We start from the raw sequence: 22,688 nt of genomic DNA on the forward strand, positions 1-22,688 counted from the left end.
GCTGCACGACATACCCGGAAATCTGCATGTGCTTAATCTCAAAGGTTTTCAGATTCGCATTGCATGAGAATACGTATTCTTGGCTGTGCATTAATGTAGTGATATATGAAGCACATAATCTAAAAGGGTGAAAGCAGATATAATGTTACCCTAACTCTAAATTGGACAGAAGACTTGAAGGACTGAGTGGGAGAGATTTTCAGACCAGTTGGGATTTTCTGTTTGCAGATTTATTGTTCGAAATTCACAAAATCTGCTTTGTGTTCATCTCACAAAGACATTCTTGATCGTAAAAGTATCTACAGATTTCGTAAACCGTAAACCGGAGCACACTGACAGGCATTAATAGGAGTCTTGTACTTGTACTGTGTCCCTTTTCTGTGGCCGCCCAGGACTTTGTAGTAACTATTGCGATGCATCTACAGTCAGGAACGTGAAACTTGGTGGGAATCTGAGAAAACAGGCAGAGCTAGGATTTTTTTTCTTTCTTAAACTTACTTGAAACATTATGAGCCGGAGCATTTCTCGACAGCGTTGATTTCTATTTGGATAAGGCTTGATTTAATTAAAGGAGACCGCTGGGCCTTGGCAGAGACATGCACGCTACTGAGTGACACTGTAATAGATGTTATCTAGATCATATTGCCATTTTAAATTTGCACGGATAAGGGTAAAAGTACGACTCATAAAGGTGAAATGCCTATGAGGTAGTCTGCTGGAGGTTCTTTTTGCTTGTGGCTTCCCAGAGGCTGAAGAGCATGTCAGCGTGCTAAACCACAGATTTTGATTTAAAATGATGTAGTCCAGTGTCATTTGAGGGACTGAATGAAATTGAACTAGATTAATTTGATAACCGCTCACATCTGCATTCCTCTCTAAAGCCATTAAAATCAGAAACTGATCGAAACTTAAAGGAAACATGAACTAAATTCTCAAGGAAACCCTTTTAGCTATATCAAAATTATATACCCAGTTAAGTCCTAAGTCTTGCCACCCGTTTTAGCTTTAATTATGTTGTTATGTTAATGTAATCCTGATCAATGTGGTTCTAAAGAGGGGGGGCGGGTCATGGATTTGATCTGTTCGCATCATATTGGCATATGCCGCCAACGACACGGAAGTAGCAGCTCATAGGAATGCATGCAGATTAATAACAATCAGTGGGTTAATTAAAACAAGCTGAATTTAACGATGAACAGACCGATTCAGCAATGCTGCAGGACACTAGCACTGTGGGAGCTTTATTTCTGTGCTGAGATCTTACACATAACATCTATGGATTCACAAACATATGGGACATATGAAAAAAGAACTGGATGTGCAGTCATTTTATACAAGGAATGAAGAATAGACCGAATGTGAAATGCTCCAAACCTCGTGCTATATTTGCTACTCTTCAAAAACACAAGGCTTTGTTTCCTGGGTTTTCATTCCTTCTCTCAATCTCCATCATCACACAGTAAGGAGCGTCAGGGTCACCGTGCTGGCTGTCACTGGCACCCTGCCTGTCAGCTTCACTTATGGCTGATGAAAAGCAGGCTGAAGCAAGCCCGGTCCAAGAAGCCACTATCTATCACTGTATTGCCTCATTTTACCCCCGAAAGCCTAGACATTCAGATCTGCATGTGCTATTCTTCTGCTATAAATAAAGGGATAATGACTTTTGATTTGAACTCAGTGTGAGAAGATCAGCATCATTATAACGTATATGCTAAAGGTGAATGGGGGAAGAAACTAGAACTGGCTCTGTCCAGAAAAATCCCCACGCCAACCCCAAACTCTAATTGATAAATTATATTTTAGATGTTTAATCTGTTTGGAATAAAAAATAAAAAATAATTCTTAGAAAGAAGACAAACATTAAAAACACATGTTGGGGTTTTACAGAAGGTTATCTGTGGGACAAAGCCTGAGCCGAGATGCAGGGTCTTCCAGGAGTCTCTGCTGAATGTCTGCAAGCTGCCCACAGTGGTGGCAAACATCCAGCAGATTCATTTTCCTGCTCGTACCGTTTGTGATAATTAGACGTCTTTGATATCTGACAATAAGCATCTACCACCATGAACATCTTGGAGCAAAAGCCAAACACGGCAGCGGTTTGAAGCCAAGATTAATAAAGAGAGCAAAATAACTTGGCGGAGACATAATAACTACGCATGAACAAATAACCGGAATCTATTTTGCATGTGTGCAGCTAGAATTAGCTTCACATTAAGTACGCGGATATAAAAGGTGGCACCCATCTTCAAATCTGAATTCCACCTGAAGGAAAATCAATTCCTCACAATGCCCTTTACATGCCACCTTCTTATTTCCATAAATGTGGTCCCATTATTCATGTTTCCAGTGGCCCGCCTCCACATTTTGACCAGAGGCGGTGGCGTGTGTCCCCATGCGAGAGGCAGGTGGGTGAGGGCAGTGGGCGGCAGCTTAGCCCGCCGGGTCCAATCCATCACACAGTGACAGGAGTCATTAGAGCATGGAGGCACATCTGTAGACCCCCCCCAGGTAAAGGATCTATTCATTGGACTGGATCTCCCTTTACCCCATGCAGTGTGCAGCACGTGTATGTATGTCGTGCACAGGTACATGTGTTCAGAGGGACCTCCCAGTTCCCATCTGCCCTCCTACAATATACATCACATCATTCAGGTCTCACCTGGTTCACAACATCGGATCTCACATCACAGGTACTGGCAGGCCCGTCACGCTCCCGACACACACACACACACACGCACGCTAAGCAGTGACCTTCCGCTAATAACCAAAGTGTGAAGAGAAAACCGGAGGTGTGAAAAGACTGTTTGACATTCGCTGAGGGCCAGCTGGGTCTTGCCCAGCTTTGGGAATTATTTTCCAGTAGGCTGTATGGTTGGATGTGAACAAAAGCAATCACAGAGGAACATCTCGAGTTTCTCTGAAGACACATTTAATTGAACCCTGGTGTACTCGGGAGCTCCTGGTAGATGTACAGCACCGACATGACATCACCGAGATGATTCCTCTTCCTCCAGTTTACACTTTCAAGGCATCAGATTCCCGTATCGTGTTTTCAAAGGGATGTTTTCTTTGTAGCCACGTCAGCAGTGGGGGCCCCTGAGGGACAGTGACTCACACTGTAGCTGTGTGTCAGCGGTGTCCTCTCGCCAGTGTGTGAAGAGCATCATGCCATTAAAGCACAAGAAAAATGGACCCTTGTGCTCATTGCAGATGTTCTCATTGAACTAAAAGGGCCAATCAGAGCTTGTTTTTCACACTGGAGCTTGCGTTCGGGCCAATTTCACTTCTACTGTCCAAACATTTATAGCAGAGGATAAAGAAAGAGAGAACAAGTCCTCAGGACAGACAGTTTACAGCATTAAGCTGTGGGTCGAACACAGCAAAATCGCATTAAGGAGCATTCTTTCCTCCACTAAATTTGGAATAGCAATTGTGTTTCACTGTCTGTTATTGAAAATGAGCCTATTATCTAATGCTACGCAGGGAACAGGCTAATAAAATACATGTTTTTCCACATAAACTGTGGTTAAATCAGACACTCACTCCCGTGCCAGCCTTGCTATACTTGAATCTTTTTCAGTCATTGCCTGGGAGTAGTTGGATACACAAGAATGCATGGCTATAAACACTTTATTCAGACACAAATGCACACGGAGCCTAGTAAACATTTGACATGATAATGGTGCCAATATGGAGCAGCGTTAACAAGCCCTAGATAATAATAGTCCATTGCAGGAAAAGCCAATAGCCCATTTATTATTTGAGGAATCATCGAAGTTATTGAATATAGGAACTGGATCCATATAATCACTGCACAGAAGAAAGCCTGCATGAAGAACCACATGAGAAGCAAATGCGTCCAACTTCATACAGCTTGCTTTACTCGTTTAGTGTCAGATTAAGATGAATTAAATGTGGAATTTCTGAAATTACAGGATTATTATTGTATTTTTCACCCACTATTTTTTAAAGCCAATGGTTGATTGTTATGCATTATTCTCTGGTTCCACAACAAAAATATCGAGATAATACCATGGATTTACACATCTTCAAAGGTTTCCATGGAGAAACTGGAGCTTAAGTCTTGATGAAATGAGTTATGACCCTGCATGCAATTACAAAAAGTTCCCGGTCTGTCCTTCAACCTTCAAACTATGCTCAGAGGCTGTAATGACACAAGGGGAGATTTGCAGCTGATATAGAACTGCACTGTAATTGACTGGGCTCCACAATCAGATAAGGAGGCCCATTTCACCATTTCCAATGTGAAATGACAAATGAAATCAGCAGATTGTGAAGTTATGTGATAAAACGTAGTGCTGGCCCTTGGCGGCCTCTCAATCACGCAGCTGGACGGGTCCTTCACTCGATTTAAGTTTGATCTACTTAAACATAAAAACAGTGGTGATAGTTCAATTTCCACCATTTCTATCCTCTTAGCACACAGCATTAATATTACATGGCAACATTCGCACATTCATACTCTTTTCGTTTACAGAGTCAGCGGGAAAGATTTTGGTGCATCGTAGATCTCAAGCCTTAGCCTGAGGGGAAACCTGCATTTTTGTATCTATTGTGATCATTTACAGCGCCGTTGACAACTCGTGTTGGAGGCTCAACTTGTCCAGAGGAATGACTCCCATGAGTAAATAAGCTGGGGAAGCGAGACGAACGCACATGCTGCTGAGCTGGGCAGCATGCCATGAGTTTAACAGATCATGCCCCGGGACTCATAATATGCCCATCTGTGAGCACAGAGTAATATCACAACACAGACAGAGTATTCTGTGTAAGACGCCTCCCCGGGCAGCGTGATTGATGTGATGCTGACAACTCCGTCTATGCTCTGGTGTTATCGGCTGCGATGTGACATGCTATAGTAAACAAGTCATGGGTGGCAGCGCTAATTCAAGGGGATAAAAAAGAAAGCATAACTATTTTACAGTTTTCGGCACAACATAGATTTTTCTTTATTTGCCTCTTCCTTGCAAATAACCCGCAGGGACAGAGACGTAGCCTCGTTTTTCCTTGAAAATTGAATTTCACACAAATACTTGTATATTTCTACATCTAAATCTTCCTAGATTACAGAAACAGAATGTTACAACTGACTAATTGGTTTTTACTTCTCAAAGTTCAGATCTGAAATATCGCTATAAAAACTACGGCCGTGTTTGTGTTTTGCGATTTGAGTGCATCCCTACAAAATACACGTCGAATTTGATAAATAATTGGATAAAAGATCGTTGCCCTGTCGGACAGCCTGCATAAGTTGCCCGAAATGAGCGTCTGCATGCCCCGGGCAGTCGTATAGGAGGGTGTGGAAGTCCATAAGGTTGAGGATTACAGCTGAAATGAATGCTGGTGGAGCCGGACTAATTACTGAGTGTGTAAAATGTCGTAGACGTCTGTTGTGTCACCTGGGCAATTTAATCAATATCATTGGTGATCCCCCCCCCCCCCCCATTCTGTCCCTTTGTCTTTGACAATTAACCAATAACAAGTTAATAAAATATATGCTTTTATTTCCACAAATTCCCCATGCAAATCTAGTGCATTTTAAATCCATTTAGTGCATATTCTTTAAAAGTGTATCGCTTCCAGGGCTCTGAATGATTTAGCACCACCAGTCAACTGTTACTGTCTGACCTGTTCTATTCTAAATTGGCTGCAAAAGTTTAATCTTTTATATGTTTTAAACATTTTACACAAATGTATGCAAATGTGTTTACGTGTATCCCATTAGCCATTACTAACTTAACATTAGTCTGATGACATGCTTTTAGACAAAACTACAAAGTATCAAGGCAAAAGTTACAAACACTGCAGTCTGGAATTCAGAAGCTGCACATCTGGCCCTGCAGTAGTGCGCCAAGTTAGCTAACCATGATGGCAAAGCATGAAAGAAATCTGCAGGCAAGCTGGAAGTGCAAATATCTGCCCCCCCAAAAGACATTTGGATCAGCAGGCTGAGTGGATTTTCAATCAAAAGGCTGACAAACTGTCAGGCTTTAAGGCATCATCTGCTCTGGCCCTCTTACCCCTGTTTCCTCTCCAGTCTAGCCATGCCTGACACGCCATCAGAAGGCCTGTCTGCCTGCGCCAATGAATGGGCTATACTCCAGAGAACAGACGGCATCAGATCAGGCTTAAATCACGAGACGAGAAGACAGCGTGGAGAACATAGCAGCAGACGTGCCCTCGCTTCACTTATCACACAATGCTGCAAAAGTCAGACAGATTTGCTCCTCAATGAAACATTTTCTCTATTTTACTTTCTGTCTCTTACAGTTTTCACTTATAAATTTAGTGACTTCTACCCCTCCTCACTTCATAACACTTAAAAGTGTTCTTCCCTGGGAGGATGCAGAGAGTCAGCCTGACACTGGCTGCTCCAGGGCCCTTTTGACAAATTTTTGCACGCGTCCTGATGAATTTTTTAGAATAGGGTAGAGAGTCAAGGACTAGAGAGTCAAGAGTAAACACATCTGACAGAAGCTGCTGGGGAAAAATGCTATTCAATGGCTGAATACTTCAAAAGCACAAAAAACCCAGCATATTTCTACATGATTTCTGTTCCCCTTTTCTCTTTCTCTTGCAGTTTACAATAAGAATAGATAAGAAAAAGGTAGACAGACAAACTCACGTGTCCCGTATTGGCACATACAAAAAGGTGCTAATGTGTGAATGAAACAATTTTCCCAATTTAGTTTTGCCTAAGATAAGCAACCATTTACGAGACTAAGCCGAGCTACATGCAAGGACAGATGTGATAATAAAAGGCCATCCTACCAATCACAATACCAATACCTCAATCATGTAACTCATTAATCTCATCAGTTACTACTTAATTATGTCTGATCAATAGATGCACTAATAAATGCCTTCTGCACAGAATCGAGAATATTCTATTTTCTGTGCTCCATTTCATTGAATGGAAAATAAGACAACCTGGCACAGCTGTGCATGCATTTCATGGAAAAGGCTTTTCAAATTACATTGTGACGAAAAAAGCAAACGCACACACAACTATATCATTTTTCCACTGTTGTCTGGCAGATTCATGGAATGGCCGTAGGACATCAGCTACCAGTGAAAAGGTAGCTCCACAGGGAGACTAGAAACCATTTACCTCGTAGAGAAGTATGACGATCTGTCGCAGTCTGAGCCTGTGGAAAACGCAGACATCGTACAGCGCAGATACAGCCAGGACGGTCACTCCGAGCTCCTTCCAGAGCATGCTGCAGGCAGCACAGCCCAGGCTGCCCAGGAACCAGGCTACAAGCCGCAAGGGCCCAGCCTGGCCCCGCATCTTACAGTGACGCATGTAGCACAGCAGGGACAGCAGAAAGAAAAGTGCGGCACCTTCGTCGGCTCGGCCGACGACGCCTGCCACCGCCTCGGTGTGGATGGGGTGAGAGGCGAAGAGAAGACCAGCCAGAAGGCTCCACAGGCCTCCTCCAAGCAGCAGCCGAGCCAGCAAAGTAAACAGGCCAGTCACAGCCCCGTGGATGGCCACATTAACAAGGTGGTAACCCCAGGGATCCAGCCCACCCACGGCATGGTTGAGACGGAAGGAGAGGGTGCAGAGGGGACGGTAAGACTTGTGGCTTCCACTGTGAGTGAGCACAGTTCCCCAGAAGTCATCGTAGAAGATGTTTATCCAGGGGGTCTCAGGTAGAAGGTCCTGATTGGTCTTGATTGCACGGCTGTAAAGAGAACAAGAAACGATTAGAGGACTTGATGTATAAAATGTAGATGGAGAGATCAGATTTATATTCAACACACAATTGGCATCATCATCAATTCGAGGTTTCCTTGGACGACTTCACCACCCTGTCGTATTCGCCAACAGCGCTACGCCTGAAAAAATGTGTTGATGGTGTACATTATTACTTCTGGCAATTACAGCCGATTCTCTGAGGAGGACATTAAAGCTATTATTTAAAAGTGCTGACAAAGCAGAAAATATAGGTTGCTATGACATGAAACTGCATTTGCTTGCAGCTTTACCTCGAGGGTTTGGTCATGGGGTATTCACAAACAGAAAACCAGAGGGTGAGTTGAGGCTCTGGGCGCCATGGTTACCACGGCCACAGATTCTACAGCTGTGGACTGTGATTAAACAACAGCACCACACCCTGAACCAGAAACAAATAAAGGCATGCATGAGGGGAATGCAGGCAAAAGCCAATCCACAAGCTGTGCATGTCAGGAAGGGGGAAAAAACAGAGGCACATTTGTTCCTTCAGGAGCACTAAATGTTGTTGCTATCTTTTCTGCCATGTTACAAGGTCTTTCTGACAGGATATCTACCTCCGTCTCAGGGAGATGGCGGTGCAAATGATTGAAAGGCAACCCAAATGAGTCTCTGCTGAGAGACGCTGCTTGATAAACACAGACCAGAGCTTCTGTAATTAAAGCCATGATGGATGAGACACGACACACGATAACAAGCGAAGTACGCCGGGCTGTAAATGAGTCTCCATGGCAGTCCTGATTAATGCACGCATTTAGTTCCTAGAGAGATGGGAAGAGGAAAGGTGGGGAGGAGCTACATGGACTACAAGGCAAGGTAAATTATTATGTTTTATCTGAAAATCAAATAAATGTAAAGGAGGGAAAAATGAAAGAGTGAGCTCTTCATTCCACCGCAAGATGCTCACATAAGAGGCATTATGGGCCTCTTCATATTTTCCCATTGCACAGCGCCGTGGAGTCAGTGAGGCCAGATATATTGTATATTGCCTCAAAACCACATCAGATGTTTTAGGGGGGGGAAGCAAGGGAACAGGCAAAAGCCCGAGCCAGTCGCTCAAATGGTCTTATTATGTATTTAATTTGACGGTTTGTTCACTCTCTGTACACAATAAGATTATTTAGAATGACTGTGCTGAACTCTGACCCCATGGAATTGTTGGCGGCATTCAACTCAGTATTTTGGGTTTTAATTGAGTCACCCAAAGACAGAACACTGTGTCTACTGCTCATATCAAAAATCTTCACACACAATATCTCCACTTCAGGTTTCAAAGGATTCAATAAATAAATGAGATTTATGTCCAAAATGAAAGTGTGAGTATATAATGGTACCTGACGGGACAGCAAAAAGGGGGGAAAAGATTTTTTTGTTTCATTTTTAGAGAAACCTTTTGTATGGCAAAAAATATTGGAACAAGCTGAAGGACATACCAAATAACCAGGAAACTAAACAGCAAACCCACTGGTCACCCTTCTACAACAGCATTTTCCCAGTGGGTGAGTTTGACAAACAGACCACTGCCAGTTGTGCCTCACGTCTGTGGGATCAGCATGAAGCCAATGCCAGTAGTCGACTGGCACGTGGCAAGTTTGCAGTAGCGTAAATTCTTGTAACAGAAGTAAAAAGATAGGATTGTCCCATCAAAGCATAAATAACCGCCCACCACATCATGAGCCAGACAATTTCTTGACTGGAAGCAGTGATGTCATGTCTATGCTGGTTACCTGGCAACCTCTTCATGACAACAAGTCTTGAGGAAGTCACTGCACGTGGTCAAAAACATAGCTCTTGAATTTCCCGTCCTAAGACATTAGGTTGTATGAATACATATACAACACACCGGTGAGATAATAGCCCCGCTGATCCTCACAAATTCAAGTCACTGATGATGCAGATCAATAAGAACGGATACGCGCCAAAATAAAATAACAATACAAGTTGATTATAATGCATCCGTTATTACTTCAGACTGATGCAGATGAAATGCATGAAGGCAAACGGAAAAAGAAGCTGTGGGGTAGTTGACTGTAGGCAACACACAGCTGCCGAAAGCCGCCATAAAGTCCCTATTGTCAGGAGCAAATGGCTGTTTTCTCCTATTTGACATGTGTGATTAGTAAACCCATAATGAAAGCTCTTGAGAAAACAGAGCGGCCTCAGGGAGAACAGAGCAGTGTATTTTTACACAAGACAGAAATGTGGGTTTTAGTCATTTGTCATTTAGGCAGAAGAGCTTTCTCACAGTAGTCCACAGCCACAAATTTCACCTTTTTATCTTTGTGTTCCCATCAAACTGACCAAAATGATTTTAATTTGCAGTGGCAGAAAAACCAGTCATTTTAATTGCACCATTCCATCTTTGTAATTAATGAGAGGGTGGAGAGTATCGATGTATGAGGTAGTAAGAATGGACAATCTGTGTTAAGGTCAGGGACTGTGCTAATTAGGGGCGGATGTAGGCTGAATTTACTCACATCTCTATAATTAAATTCTTCTATTTCAGATTTTTACATTTTCCAATTTACAGAATTACAAGCACTTATTTCCTGCATGCACTGAAAGCACTTTGATTCAATGACGCAGACACTTTAACTTTTTAATGATGGCACAGTGGAGACTCTGTAGTTTAAAATTATTCGGTAGTCGAACAGATTTTCGGAATTCGAAACAAAGAGGAGCTGAGGCAAACCGAAGACACGCGAACGAAGGCGGAGTCGACCCGAGTAGGTTCAGTTTGAGTCGACCTGCCACAGGAGGAAGACTGTGCTAAATTTCCACTTAGGAACAGATTCATCGAGATTCTATAATTATTTCATGGGAAATATAGTTACGGGTTTCGAATAGTATTACGGAATGAACTATGCTTGACAACCGAAGTTCCACTGTATGGCAAGCAATTTCTTCAATTTGAAAACGATCATTAAATAAAAAAAATACACTTCTTGATAAGTGTTTCGAATACAATTTATTTGCAGGGGCAGTTGTGCCACCCCCACCAGCATGGCCTTCAATCGGCCAAAGAGAAAGACAAAAAAAACAGGGCTTTCCAAAATTTGAAAGTGTGCAGTCAGCGACAAGGTATTGCCTTTATGAGGAGCGGAATGCACTGGCAGAAGAGTAATGAGTGAGTACGTACATATGTACAGTATAAATGCCCTATACATATGCAAATGTGAAAAACTATTTGATCACACGAAATGCCGGCCAACGGGGATTTCTTTTAGCGAAGGAACCGTTTAGCGACGAGGTCTTTAGAACGCAAATGGTTAAATGAGGTCCTGCCCCCCAGTGACTAGATCCATCAGAGAAAATACCCCGCATGGCTCTACAAGGCCAATATAAGGAAGGTTTGGTGTAATTTCAGAATTACTCCCGACAATTCCATCAATAAACCCAGGGAAACCAGTGATGATTGTATCACCTACATACCACGCAGCATTGGGTGAAATCATTCAACATTCCCTCAGTGGAATAGGACTTTGCTCCAAGGAGGGTATGTGTTGTTGGTTGGTACACTCACACACTAACTCCATTTCAAGGCAACGCAGACAATGGGACACCGAGACACTGAAACCAGAACAAGGCAGGCTCGTCCTGCACAGTGGTGTGTTTGAGCTCTGTGAAAACCCGTGTCTGCTGTTCAGCATCCCTGATCAAGCCTTTTGTCTGGCATGCACAGTAGGGCATGACCTGAATGCTGATCCCCAGACCTAACCAGCCAGCAACCCAACCAACCACCAAGCCACACTTTTATCCAGCCAACCAGGAATCCTGGCAGCCCGGATCCAAATGCTGTGGTGTAAAAGTTGCTATGGGCAATAACGGATCCTGCTCAATCCTCTGATGTCCCAGCAGAGGACTTCCGGCCACTGACCAGTTTGATAAAGCTGCTGTATCTTTTCATTTTCTGGCCCAAAGAGACCCATGATAAAGAAATAAGTCCAGTTGCTCTTAGTCTGAGGACACTTCACCGCTCATTCAATGAGAAGTAAGACCTTTTCAAACATTTGCTAAAGTATCAGGAGATTAGAAATCCAACAAAAAACAAAATTTATATATTACAAACTTGTTTTTGCAGTCGATCACAATTACATTTCAAAATTATATTACTGAATAAAAAAATAAATCTTCAAATCATCATTTCTGATATGTTCACCCTTTGACAGAACAGTTTAAAATATGTGTTAAAAAAACTAACCTCACAACACCCCTGGCATGTGATGCAGGAGGGAAAAAAAACATTACTGTCTGACCTGCATGACACCCAAATAAAAAGGAAATTTATCATACCTGAATAGGCCAAAGAATCCAAGACACAGTTCCAATAACTTCAATCTGTCAGTAGAATCGCAGCATTTGAATAAGATGGACTACCCTGTGGCTGGGCTGGGGGTGTTGCTGCTGCTTTTGGTGGTAAAGATAAGTAGCAGGAAATCATATCACCATCCAAACCAAGAGCCCTTTGAACAAATCGCTTAATGTCCAAATCAGTTGCATGATGTTTGTTGTCGGTTCCAGGTGTAGGATCCAATTAGAGGAGCTGTCTGTGCAGAACAGAGAAGGGTGATATATACTGCAATTATTGTAGCCAATAAATCTGTCATCATGTGCATGGCTGTGGAAAGACAGTAAAGAACTGCTAGGTCTCACACACACACACACACACACACACACACACACCCACACACCCACACACACGTCTTCTCTTTTCCTTCATCCAAACAGGAACGGTTGCTTTTGTATATTTCACTGCCTCTATCTCTGAATGCCTTGCTCATTGGGAACATGTGGTGGGCAGTCAGAGGTAGGAATTTTCTACGCCTACAGGTCAGATGGTTTTCATAAAACTTATTTCCCTCCCAGAGGGTAAAATTTAATTGGAGCCCCCGCATTTCCACATAAGCACCTGTCCAACAAAGAGGCGGATGAAAGTGGAAATGGGACAAAACGGGCTAGCAGCTCTGTGAGACTGTGCCTGGGTTATGCTTTAATCTGAACGCTAACATTAGAATGTTGATATAGTGATGTTTTCCATGTTAGTTTAGTGTTTGATAATGTGGAAATATTACTGTGCCAGCAGGGGAAGTTTCAAATATTAGATGATAGAGATTAAAGTCATGAAATTAACAATCTTTTCAATGTGAGAATTTGTTCTATGTAAGAAAATAACTCCATTAAGTTAAAAACTGCCAAAACATATTCAAAGAAAAAGATCTCAGGTAACTTTTAAAACCCATCCATTTTCTTGTAGCTGCTTTTCCACTTTGCGGGTCGCAGGCTTTGTTTATCCCAGCTTGCTCTAGGCGAGAGGCGGGGCACACCTCGCCAGCGCATCGCAGGGCCACTCACGCACACACTCGCGCACTACGGACAATTTGGAGTAACCATTCAATCTAAATTGCATGTTTTTGGAGGCGGGAGGAAACCCACGAGGACACGGGGAGAACATACAAATGTGACTCAGATAGGATTTGAACCCAGAACCTTCTTGCTGTGAGGCAACAACACGAACCACTATGTCACCTTCTCTTAATCTAACATAACACTATTTCATATAAATGTACATTTCTTGGGATTAAATGAACTGCTTATATAATGGCCACATAAAAGTAATAGAATTCAGAAATTAAATATCTCATTGTCTTTTTATGCTGTTCAGACAATTTTACACCACCAATGTGTTTCTTATTAAATAAACATCAACAAGAAGTATGCCTTTGTTCCTCCTCAGTCTGACCCATGTCTAATGCTGTGGTAGTCACCCAGGCATTGTTTTTTTGTTTTTTGGGGGGGGGGGGGGGGGGGGCACTCCGCTGCACTCCTCTCAACAGGAGGGCTTTTGTCATGCTCTGACCTTTTACCGTGTGGTAATAAATTAGTTTGATTTGTTCCTCCTTTTCTGTTAAGAGTGCTTCTCTTTTAAGAGGAGGGCAATCAATGCAGGGGAGGCTACTCCTTCTGGGCTTGGGGGCCGTGTTGCATACAAGACTCATCCGGCCTGGCACGCCACTGGGCCGATTAAAGCATTCTGGGATTGGGCTTGAAAGATGCTGACCCATGGAGAGGTTCAGCGAGACCCAGATGGAGGAGACCAGCAGTGTGGGATGGAAAACCCCCGTGGAAGCCAGAGCCTGTGCAGAGAAGCAACAAATGAGTGAATGTATCGTCTGTTTAGCATTCACCGTTCCTTTTCCTTGAGGGGTTTTTACGAGGCACAACAGCACTAGAGGATGACACTGAATCATGGCACATCAGCGCAGGGGCCTCTGCTCACTGATGTTTATTGCATGGGGTGCATGAAAAGCCTTTCAGAATGCCAATTGAGCAGAAAGGGGAAGACGTCTTTAGTGCTTTAACCATCTTATATCTCGAACATTTGAAGCAGCTGTGTCTTGTCCCAGTTCCCTTTGCTGCTTTGAGGATCTTCTGTTTAAATATGAAGCTGCCACGTAAGTGCAAATTGCAGGGACCATATCTTCCATCCTGCACAAATTCTGATTTGTAGCTATCTTCCCGAAGCCCTGTGCAATCAATCAAACACGTAACAGATCATAGGCACTAACAGCGAATGAGAAAGCAAGCCGACGGACACCAGGGGGAGCAGAGCAATTGCTTAATAATTGGCTTTTCTTGCAGCTTTTGTCAGTTCTCCACAGAAACACAGGTTGAACGTTTATTTGATGAATTGAGACATCCACAAACACACAGATAAGGTTAAATTAATGAATGACAGCACTCAAGGATGCATCTTTAAGTGATATAATTAGATAGGTCACAACGGGCTGCTCTAAATACAGCCTGTAAAAAAATAAACCGTCTTATTTGGGCTGCAGTTCCAGTCTCTAATTAAAGGCACAAGCAACTCACTCACAAAGAGACCGAGAGCCCCCACCAACAGCCACGTTGAGAGCAAGTCTGCAGAGACCTAACGCAGAGTTACTGGGGTTTGGTGTTCCCTCAAATTTCAACACAGCCTTCGTGTGGCGGATTGCACTGGTGAATAATAATAATCCAGGACAATAAGAGCTAATGCACAGGGCGGAATCAAAGAGATTACACAATAGCATGCATTTTAAATTAAGCAGGAAGTGGGAAATTATACTTTACGGAGAGAGCTGTGTTATCAGGTTGACTGAAGGCTGAACATATTTTAAATGTGCAGCTGAAAGAGTCAACTGAGGAATAAAGCAAGCCATTAATTTAGGTACATTTCCAGGTATCTGAAGCATGCCATTATTGCAAAAAGGGTCCTGCAGCGCCACCCGCCATTGCGTGAGACGACGCTGCCTTGTAAACCTATAAACAAGTTTGGAGAAACCCAAATAGCCTCTTACGTGTTTTTAAATGTTCTGTCTTACACATGGCGTCACTTAGCTTTTTTCTTTTTTCTTTCTTCATTCAAAGGAGCTCATTTACACATGAAATTTTATGGCCACCAAATCACACAAACCGCACCACCAGTGCCTCTTTACAGACTTTAAGGTTTTCCACTCAGAAAAGCACAGAAAGTCTCAAACGCATGAATAACTATGACCATGCATGCTGATCCGACAGAAGTCCAAACCTATTTTCCAATCAGAGAAAGGAAAGCATTGCACATCTTCTACCGTATTTCATATATACTTAACAGAGAGAGGTTTTCCATGTTCTAAAAATAATATTGTCTTTAGCTATAAATTAGTGTGATAAGTTGAACAGAGTTGAAGTCTTAACTGATGAAGCAGGCAGCAATTAAAGTGCCTTGCTGAGTTTCCTCTGAGCGTTAGGACTCACACATCATCAGGCTGCAGGTCTGACTGTTTAACAGACAGCTGCTCACCTCATGTGGCTCCAAAGGTAGTGTAGCTCCATTTCAATATTTCCTGAGGAGGGAATCTGACCAAACCTTCTACATACACCTGCAATTTTTTTTTTTTAAGTCACGAGTTTTTTTATTTTTTTATTTTTTAAATGCTCCTACAAAAGTGGATGCAAGAGCATCTCACTGGGCCGAGAGCTTTTGAAGGTAGCATTTTCTTGATGGGGGGGTACGGAGAGTTGGTGGTAGTAAAATAACGCTCAGTAAAGCAGGTTGAACATTTTACTCAGATAGCTATAAAGTGAATCTATCCCAGCTCTGTTGATGGAAGGTTTTCCTACTGTGTCATATACTGCAGGCAGCATGAAAAAAAGAAAAGGTTTCTTTTAAAAAGGCCCCTGCCATGGATACCCGAGAGGTATAGCCACTTCCCTTTGATGTTCCCCCCATACCTTATTTTGCGGCAAATCAACAAAAGACCACGTGTGTTGGAGGACTTATTACTTAAGTGGACTGGTATTAAACGCTGGACGTCACGCTTCTCTGCCTCGCTCTTGGCAAGGTTCTGTGCAGGCAGGCAACCTGGCAGCACCAGCAAATCAAAACCATTCCAATGGTAAACCAGAGCAACCTGAAGAATGATTTCACGGGGTACAGAAAACGGCATCCCATTTACTGGTTACAATGAGATGCTAATCAAAGAAGGATGGAGATTTCATTAAATTGGCATCATTACCATCCTCTAGGCCCCACGTTAATAAAATCTCAGGGTGGTACCGCTGCTACAGGATTTGACAGAAGTTTTTGAAATTAGCAACGCCTCTAATGAAAACAAGGCAAAAATCAACCAGCCCAACATGTGTGTCAAACATCAAATGGCTTGCATTCTGCAGATAAAAAGCATGAAAGGGAAACTTAATAAGCCTCAGAGTTGAAGATTTATTGCTGCAAAGACATGCACATTACTGGACGTGGAGACAGAGGAACATGTGCTACATTTTTATTGTTTCATTCAGACTTCTGATGTCTGTATTTTGGCATTTTAATACAGTCTATTGTGATAAATATGTCTATAGTTTTGATTTAAAAAAAAGCCCTTTCTGGTATTCATGTGGTCGACTCAACTGCTGAAGACAGCTAGGGCCGGGGTCTGCTGCAAATACGAGAGTCATAGGTTTTAAGTCAAGAACAAGTCTTCCACTTCAGAGCAAGATTCATGAACTGGCATCTTAAGAATCCCTAATAAGGGAAGTTGCATTTTAAATGTCAGTCAGGAAAGGAAAGTTAATGAATTCATCCACAATATCAGCTCAGCTAAAAGAGAAATAATAATTAAAGAAACAGCCCAAATCATCAGCAAAACCTCCAAACAACATGAGCTCCAAAACCCCTTTTCTTCTTCTTTGCTTTGGCAGAGTCACACTGATAGAAAGACTTGCATTCATTGCATTTCTGGAATACTTGTTGGTGGCATATTGTAGGTAGAATGAACAAAGCTGAGGGAGGGGACGATGAGGCACTGGGCCCCCAGATAGGAGGACAAAGGACCCGGCAGAACTCAGGCTAAGTGAAAAGGCTCAGACAAAAGGCTGAGAAAAAGAGCGCTTTATGGGCCAGTTAGGAGGAGAGCAGGCAGAGCCGGGGGGGCCCAAGCCCACGTACCAAGGCCCCGGGTCTTGTTGAGCCACTGGAGCACAACCATGTGTGGTCCCATTATCATCACACTCAGCCAGCAGCGAGCACCATCCCTACCTCAATGGGAAGATGGATGGCCCCTTGCTGATTATCCCAAAGCCTGTTAAAAAAAGGCAAAAAACAAAAGCATCCGGCATGTTGGGACGGGGTTACTGAAAAGGTCGCAGGAGCACGACTGCAGGGGTTTAACTCCTCTTCGAGGAAGGACAATGGAGCTGACAGGTGTTGGAGGAAGACAGAGAAGAGGATAGGTCTGGAGGGTTCGAGTGAGGAGGTGGAAGACGAGCGGAAAGAAAGGGGAGACACTCTTAAGAGCTTCCCGAGCAGAACGCAAGTATTTTCTGTCCTACATTTCTGTTGCCTGGTTTAGTGACAAAGTAAACAATGGAACCCAGCCGCGTAAACAGGATGACTTCAATTGGATTGCAGCTTTAGAAAGAAATACTGTCACCGGGATCTTCTATTGTTTGTTTATCTGTTTTGAAATGATGCCTGACGTACAACCGCCCTCGTAGCCACTCAGCAAAAATGTCAATATTTCAAACTGCAGGCACTGAGGCAGAAGAACTTGTCATAACACAAGAACAAAGCTGTGACTCATTGTTCCGTTTGCTCGTTTGTCTTCATTCGAACTGACGCTGAGCGAATGCTGCAGCCATCGGGAGCAGGAAACAGATGGAGAAGTGTCCTTCATCAGATCACAAAAAAACAGGGAGACAGTTCAGGCCCTTCAGCGCCTTGCCTGCAGGGTCTCCAAACACCCAAGCGCTGTTTACGTCAGCTGCCCCCCCGCCCCCACCCCGTTTCAGGTCAACCGCCAAAAGAGGGGCATAAAAAAGACTCTTCCCAGGAAATCTTTCCTCAAGGAATTAAGGTCAGTGGTCCCACTTCCTTGACCTTCAGAGTGCTCAGGATCCCTGATCAGGGGAGGATGGAAGGAAGAGCAGGAGGATGCTTGCGTCATTTCCTGTCCCCCCCCCCCCCCCTGCCCTCCCATCTTATATCTCACGTGACCAGGTCTCTTACACAAGAGGCTTTAGAGCTGTACTCTCCGCTACTAACAGCAGATGAGAAGAGGGTTTAGAGAGCAGCAGGCGGATGAAACCTCCCATAAGATGCTGCAATTCCTGTCCTGGATGTCCAGCAGGCTGTATCGCACAACTGTCACACCGTATCTGTCAAGCGCTGGACATGCATGGCACACACACACTTAGCAGCTTGTTCCGAACAGTGATGGGTAGCTGGGCGAGGGGGCCTTGTTATGCTGCAGGAGCGTAGCAGTACCGCTTCCATGAAACAGCCGTGTTAGTAATCGGTTCAGATGAGGTTGAATAAATTGCAATAAACTGGTTAAATGTTAAAATATTAGGTTAATGTCGCACAGATGTAGAAACATTTCTTTAATCCGGGCTCCTTTCATGGTAGCATTTAAGTCGTAAAATGAAGAAGCCTGTCAAAGCGAGCGTTCACCCTGCGAGTAAACGAGATCAACAAGTCACCAGAGGGCCATTCATTTCTGATGCAGACCTATGAGAGGAGGGATATTAAAGCTCGCGGAGCCCGAGAGCTGGTAAAGGCTGCCCATGTAGGATCCTTTCATTAACTTCAGCCATTAACAGCCAATAAATCTGCACGGCCTCCCTCCCTGATGCAATATTCAAAATTACTCAAGTCAAAAGGGAGAGGGGAAAGAATAAAAAGTGCCCTTTTTTATTTATTCTCTTTAATGGCATCAAATGCTGCTCTCGCTAGTCAATTAAAGCTCTAACTGGTCGAAGATGCTCGTCCGGGATGAACCCCGCCCCTTGTCCTTAAACCAGCTGGAATAGGCTCCAGCGTAAGCCGCGACCCGTATTTCCGATAAGCGGCTGAAGATCGGCTCCCATTCAAGGGTTACTGCAACCATTTCAAAATTACAAATTTAATGACATGTTTTCTAAATCGTGTCTCAGGTTCCAAACCTGAGAAACATTTACTCAGCTAAACACATACAGATTTTAGAGCTTTTAAACATGTTACAGGGTAAGATGCTGAGTGTGGTCCTGCAATGCCCTGCTGATGCATCCGGGGGTGTACCCGCCTCTCGCCTGTAGTCAGCAGGGATAGGTTACACTAAAAATAGAATAGTTCTTGATTGCAGTTAATAAATGTCCTCATAGGACACACACAAAGAAATGGCCAGAGATTCGGTACGGAGGCTGCGTTGGCGTTTCCTTCCGTCCCGGGTCTCGAAGACCGGCGGTGGAGGTTCCCGGGCGTTCCCATTGAGCCCCCCTGTGGGTCCCCGGGGGGGACGAGAGAGTCGGGCACCCAGGAAGAGCATCGTTCGGGGAGAAGGGCGTCCGCGCGGACGCACCGACCATAATACTATGATGAAGGACAGCATCGGTACGTATCACTCCGCGAGGCTCCCGACTATGGAAGCCGTAACGCTCCGACAATCCATCTAGCGGTGCGGCTTCGTCGCTTACCAAAGTCGTACTAAAACATTTTGACTGATTTTTGAGTTTTGAGAAAGTTAAAGGCTTTTAGGTGCGCCTTATGGTGCGTAAAATACGGTAGGCTAATTTCCAAAAGTCTCGGAAGTCTCAGGAAGCAAAAAAACAAAACAAGGGAATGACTGTCAAGAGGCTTTTACGGTTTCTTTGTTCTCAGCCAAACCAACATGCTAACTCTTACTGAAGAACCCCCCCCCCGGCCAAGCCTGGGAGACGCTGCGTAACACCACCATGACAGCCGCACTCAAACAAGTAAAGCTATGGTGAAACACGAAACACAATCTGCCCGGCAACAGAACTGACAAGGTACTGAGTTTATCATCATTCTGTTTCCTCCTCACCTCAGTGGTAGATAAAACTGATCAAATATGTTTAAGTTGGCCAGAAAACACCATTTGGAGGTGAGAGTTGTTCTTCCTGGCATCGCTGTAGGATTCACAAATGTACATTTTTATCATTGCAACACCTCAAGCTATATTTCACCAACAATTCTCAGGCATATGCAGAATCTTAATAAATCAAAAGCAAAACAAGAAAAATCATCAGGGGTGCTGTTTTTGGGATGTTTCCTGCACACAGGGGGGGGGTATTTGGTATTGCAGGTGGCCTCTTACAAGCCCAGTGTTCCTTCGAGTATTCCAAATTAGGAAAATGAAGGCCCTCAGAATGGAATTGCAGCATTCTTTCTTTCTTAATAAATACCAGAGAGCACAGCTTTGGATGATTTGATGAAAACAGCAAACAGCATTTAAATCAGTTTTGTAATTAATTTCTTGCTCTCGAACATGAGGCCGATGCCATGGCTTCCGTGGCAAACACTTTGCATAAGTAATTTCACAGAAGTAGATTAGTGTGCTTCTACCATAATCCCTTTGTTGCCCAGTGGAAGGGATTTGTGGGTCATTTGGGAAGAGGGGGGGTCATCACTCTGTGTCCACCGACAGCAGTAGAGAACATATAAAGTGACGCTGGGACGCATGCAGACGAAGCCCCTGCACCCAGCTCTCCCTCCCCCACCGACACTCACATCCCGTGTATACGTCTTCCCTCAGACAGACCAGGAGCAGCTCATCGTGGCACAATGACCTACAAACCACAAACCCACAGGAATTATTCACAAGCCTTGAAATGAGATTCCATTAAAAGTCAGCTGCAGTAGCAATGCACAGGAGAAGGGGGGGGGGGGCAAACACGCAACCCCACCCTGAGCCAGCTGCATTCTAACACATCCTAATTTAATGAGCTCATGTCAAAACAAGAGAGACAGTCATGCTAAACACTCAGTTGGTTCCCGATGTACTGCATGTTGGTCGTGGAAGGATTACAACACAGCTCGCCTCAGACTTTTAGGATGATTTTATTTCAAAAGCTTGTGTAATGTTTCTTTAAGGTGCCGTAAGTAAGAATACTATGAAGACTTTTTTTTAGTACATTGTGATTTTTGGTCATTTTGATTCTTAATTTGTTTGCTTTATTCTGTGCTCCTCCATTTCCCCCTCCCTCATTCCTGTCTCTGCCTCTTTGATGACAGCGTGCGTGGCTGATGGCGGCCTGCTGGAGCCCTCATCAACCCCGCTGTCCCTTAGTTCTCTTCGAGATCGTGCTTTCGCCTCAGTGTCTGCATGTCTCGCATTATGCTCCTGCGTTCCGGGTTCCCCATGTCATCCTCCGGTTTCTGTCTTCATTTAGTGACGCCCGTCCCGCCTCTGCCACGCTGGGTTTTTTTTGTTAAGCTGTGTATTTTTGTTATATTTCTTATTAGTGATGCCAGCCCATCCGCTACTGTTTTTTGTATATTGTGGTTTTTGCTAGGCTGTGTAATTTTGTTAGTTTGCAATGCCAGCCCATCCTTCTGTGATTTTTGAGACTTTAGATTTTTATTAATAGTCTATTTTTGTTATTATTATGATGAAATATTCTTGGACTGTTTTCCTTTGCTTGGTCTCTGCATCCTGGGGTCCACATACTCAGCCTCAGATGCAACAATTTAACCAGGAAGTGTAAAAAATAAGAAAATGTAGAAGCAAATCACACATGTTAATTGATACAAGCAAATCTAATTTCATACACTTTATTAAATTACTCCAAGTCCGCGGTGCCCAATAGGAGAATGCAGGTTTTCCTGGATTTATCCTTTTGTTATGAAAGAGAAAGAATATTTCCCAGGAAAGGACAAGATGTGTGAGAAACTTCATTCAAAACCACTAATACGAGCCTCAAAGGAGAATCAAAGTTAAATGGATTCATCCTGTGGGGCTCACGAATGCCAGCAACTGTTTTGTGTGCTGAATCAATCTGGAACAATACTGAGTGACTGACTAGGCCCACTGTTGGCACATTATCAAACATTATGAACTTAGTTAGACAAAAATTTCACAAAGATTTACAAGAAAGCACTGAAAATAAACCTCTCTAAGCGTGTAATCGGGAATCAAAGGTCAGATAAGCCAGAAGCGGCGCTGCGTAGGAAGGTTGTGGGGCTCGACTATTGAACATCGAGTTTCTGAATAAGTCGTCAATGCAATTACTGCGTAACATCTACAAACAATTTCCACAAAGTACGCATTAAACCCATGTTGTTTACGTTACATTAAATGGAAGAACGACTGGAAACAATTACGACTTACTGCTGTGTAAATTGCGTCCATGTTTTACAAGTTATTCATGGGGGGAGGGGCTCGTGAAAATGGCTCGCTGACAGTAGAGTGGAGACAACAGCTTCAGGGTTCGACAAAATTGACCGGCTCCATTTTTAAACCACACAAGACACCCATCTAAGAAAAGCAGCGCACTGGATGCCTTTAGTTCACTGGATCCGACTGATCTGAGGGACCACCTGTTTGACTTGCAGCTCATTAGGCCAGAGACTGGGAGGCTGCCACGAGGCTGCTCCATCCAACAGCCAGACTCATCCTGGAGGAATCCGCCTATAAAA

At 43.6% G+C, this 22,688-nt stretch overlaps 1 protein-coding gene across 1 annotated transcript in view; it reads right to left on the reverse strand.

Annotated features, from left to right (window-relative positions):
- tmtc2b (transmembrane O-mannosyltransferase targeting cadherins 2b) overlaps positions 1 to 22,688 on the reverse strand; it is a 61,638-nt gene that overhangs the window by 23,515 nt on the left and 15,435 nt on the right. The window contains exon 2 of the mRNA XM_068739494.1: positions 7,133 to 7,709. Coding sequence (XP_068595595.1) covers positions 7,133 to 7,709 — 577 coding nt within the window. The remainder of the gene's footprint in view (positions 1 to 7,132; positions 7,710 to 22,688) is intronic.

Source organism: Brachionichthys hirsutus, chromosome 5, assembly GCF_040956055.1.
Source record: "Brachionichthys hirsutus isolate HB-005 chromosome 5, CSIRO-AGI_Bhir_v1, whole genome shotgun sequence".
Taxonomy (NCBI): Eukaryota; Metazoa; Chordata; class Actinopteri; order Lophiiformes; family Brachionichthyidae; genus Brachionichthys; species Brachionichthys hirsutus.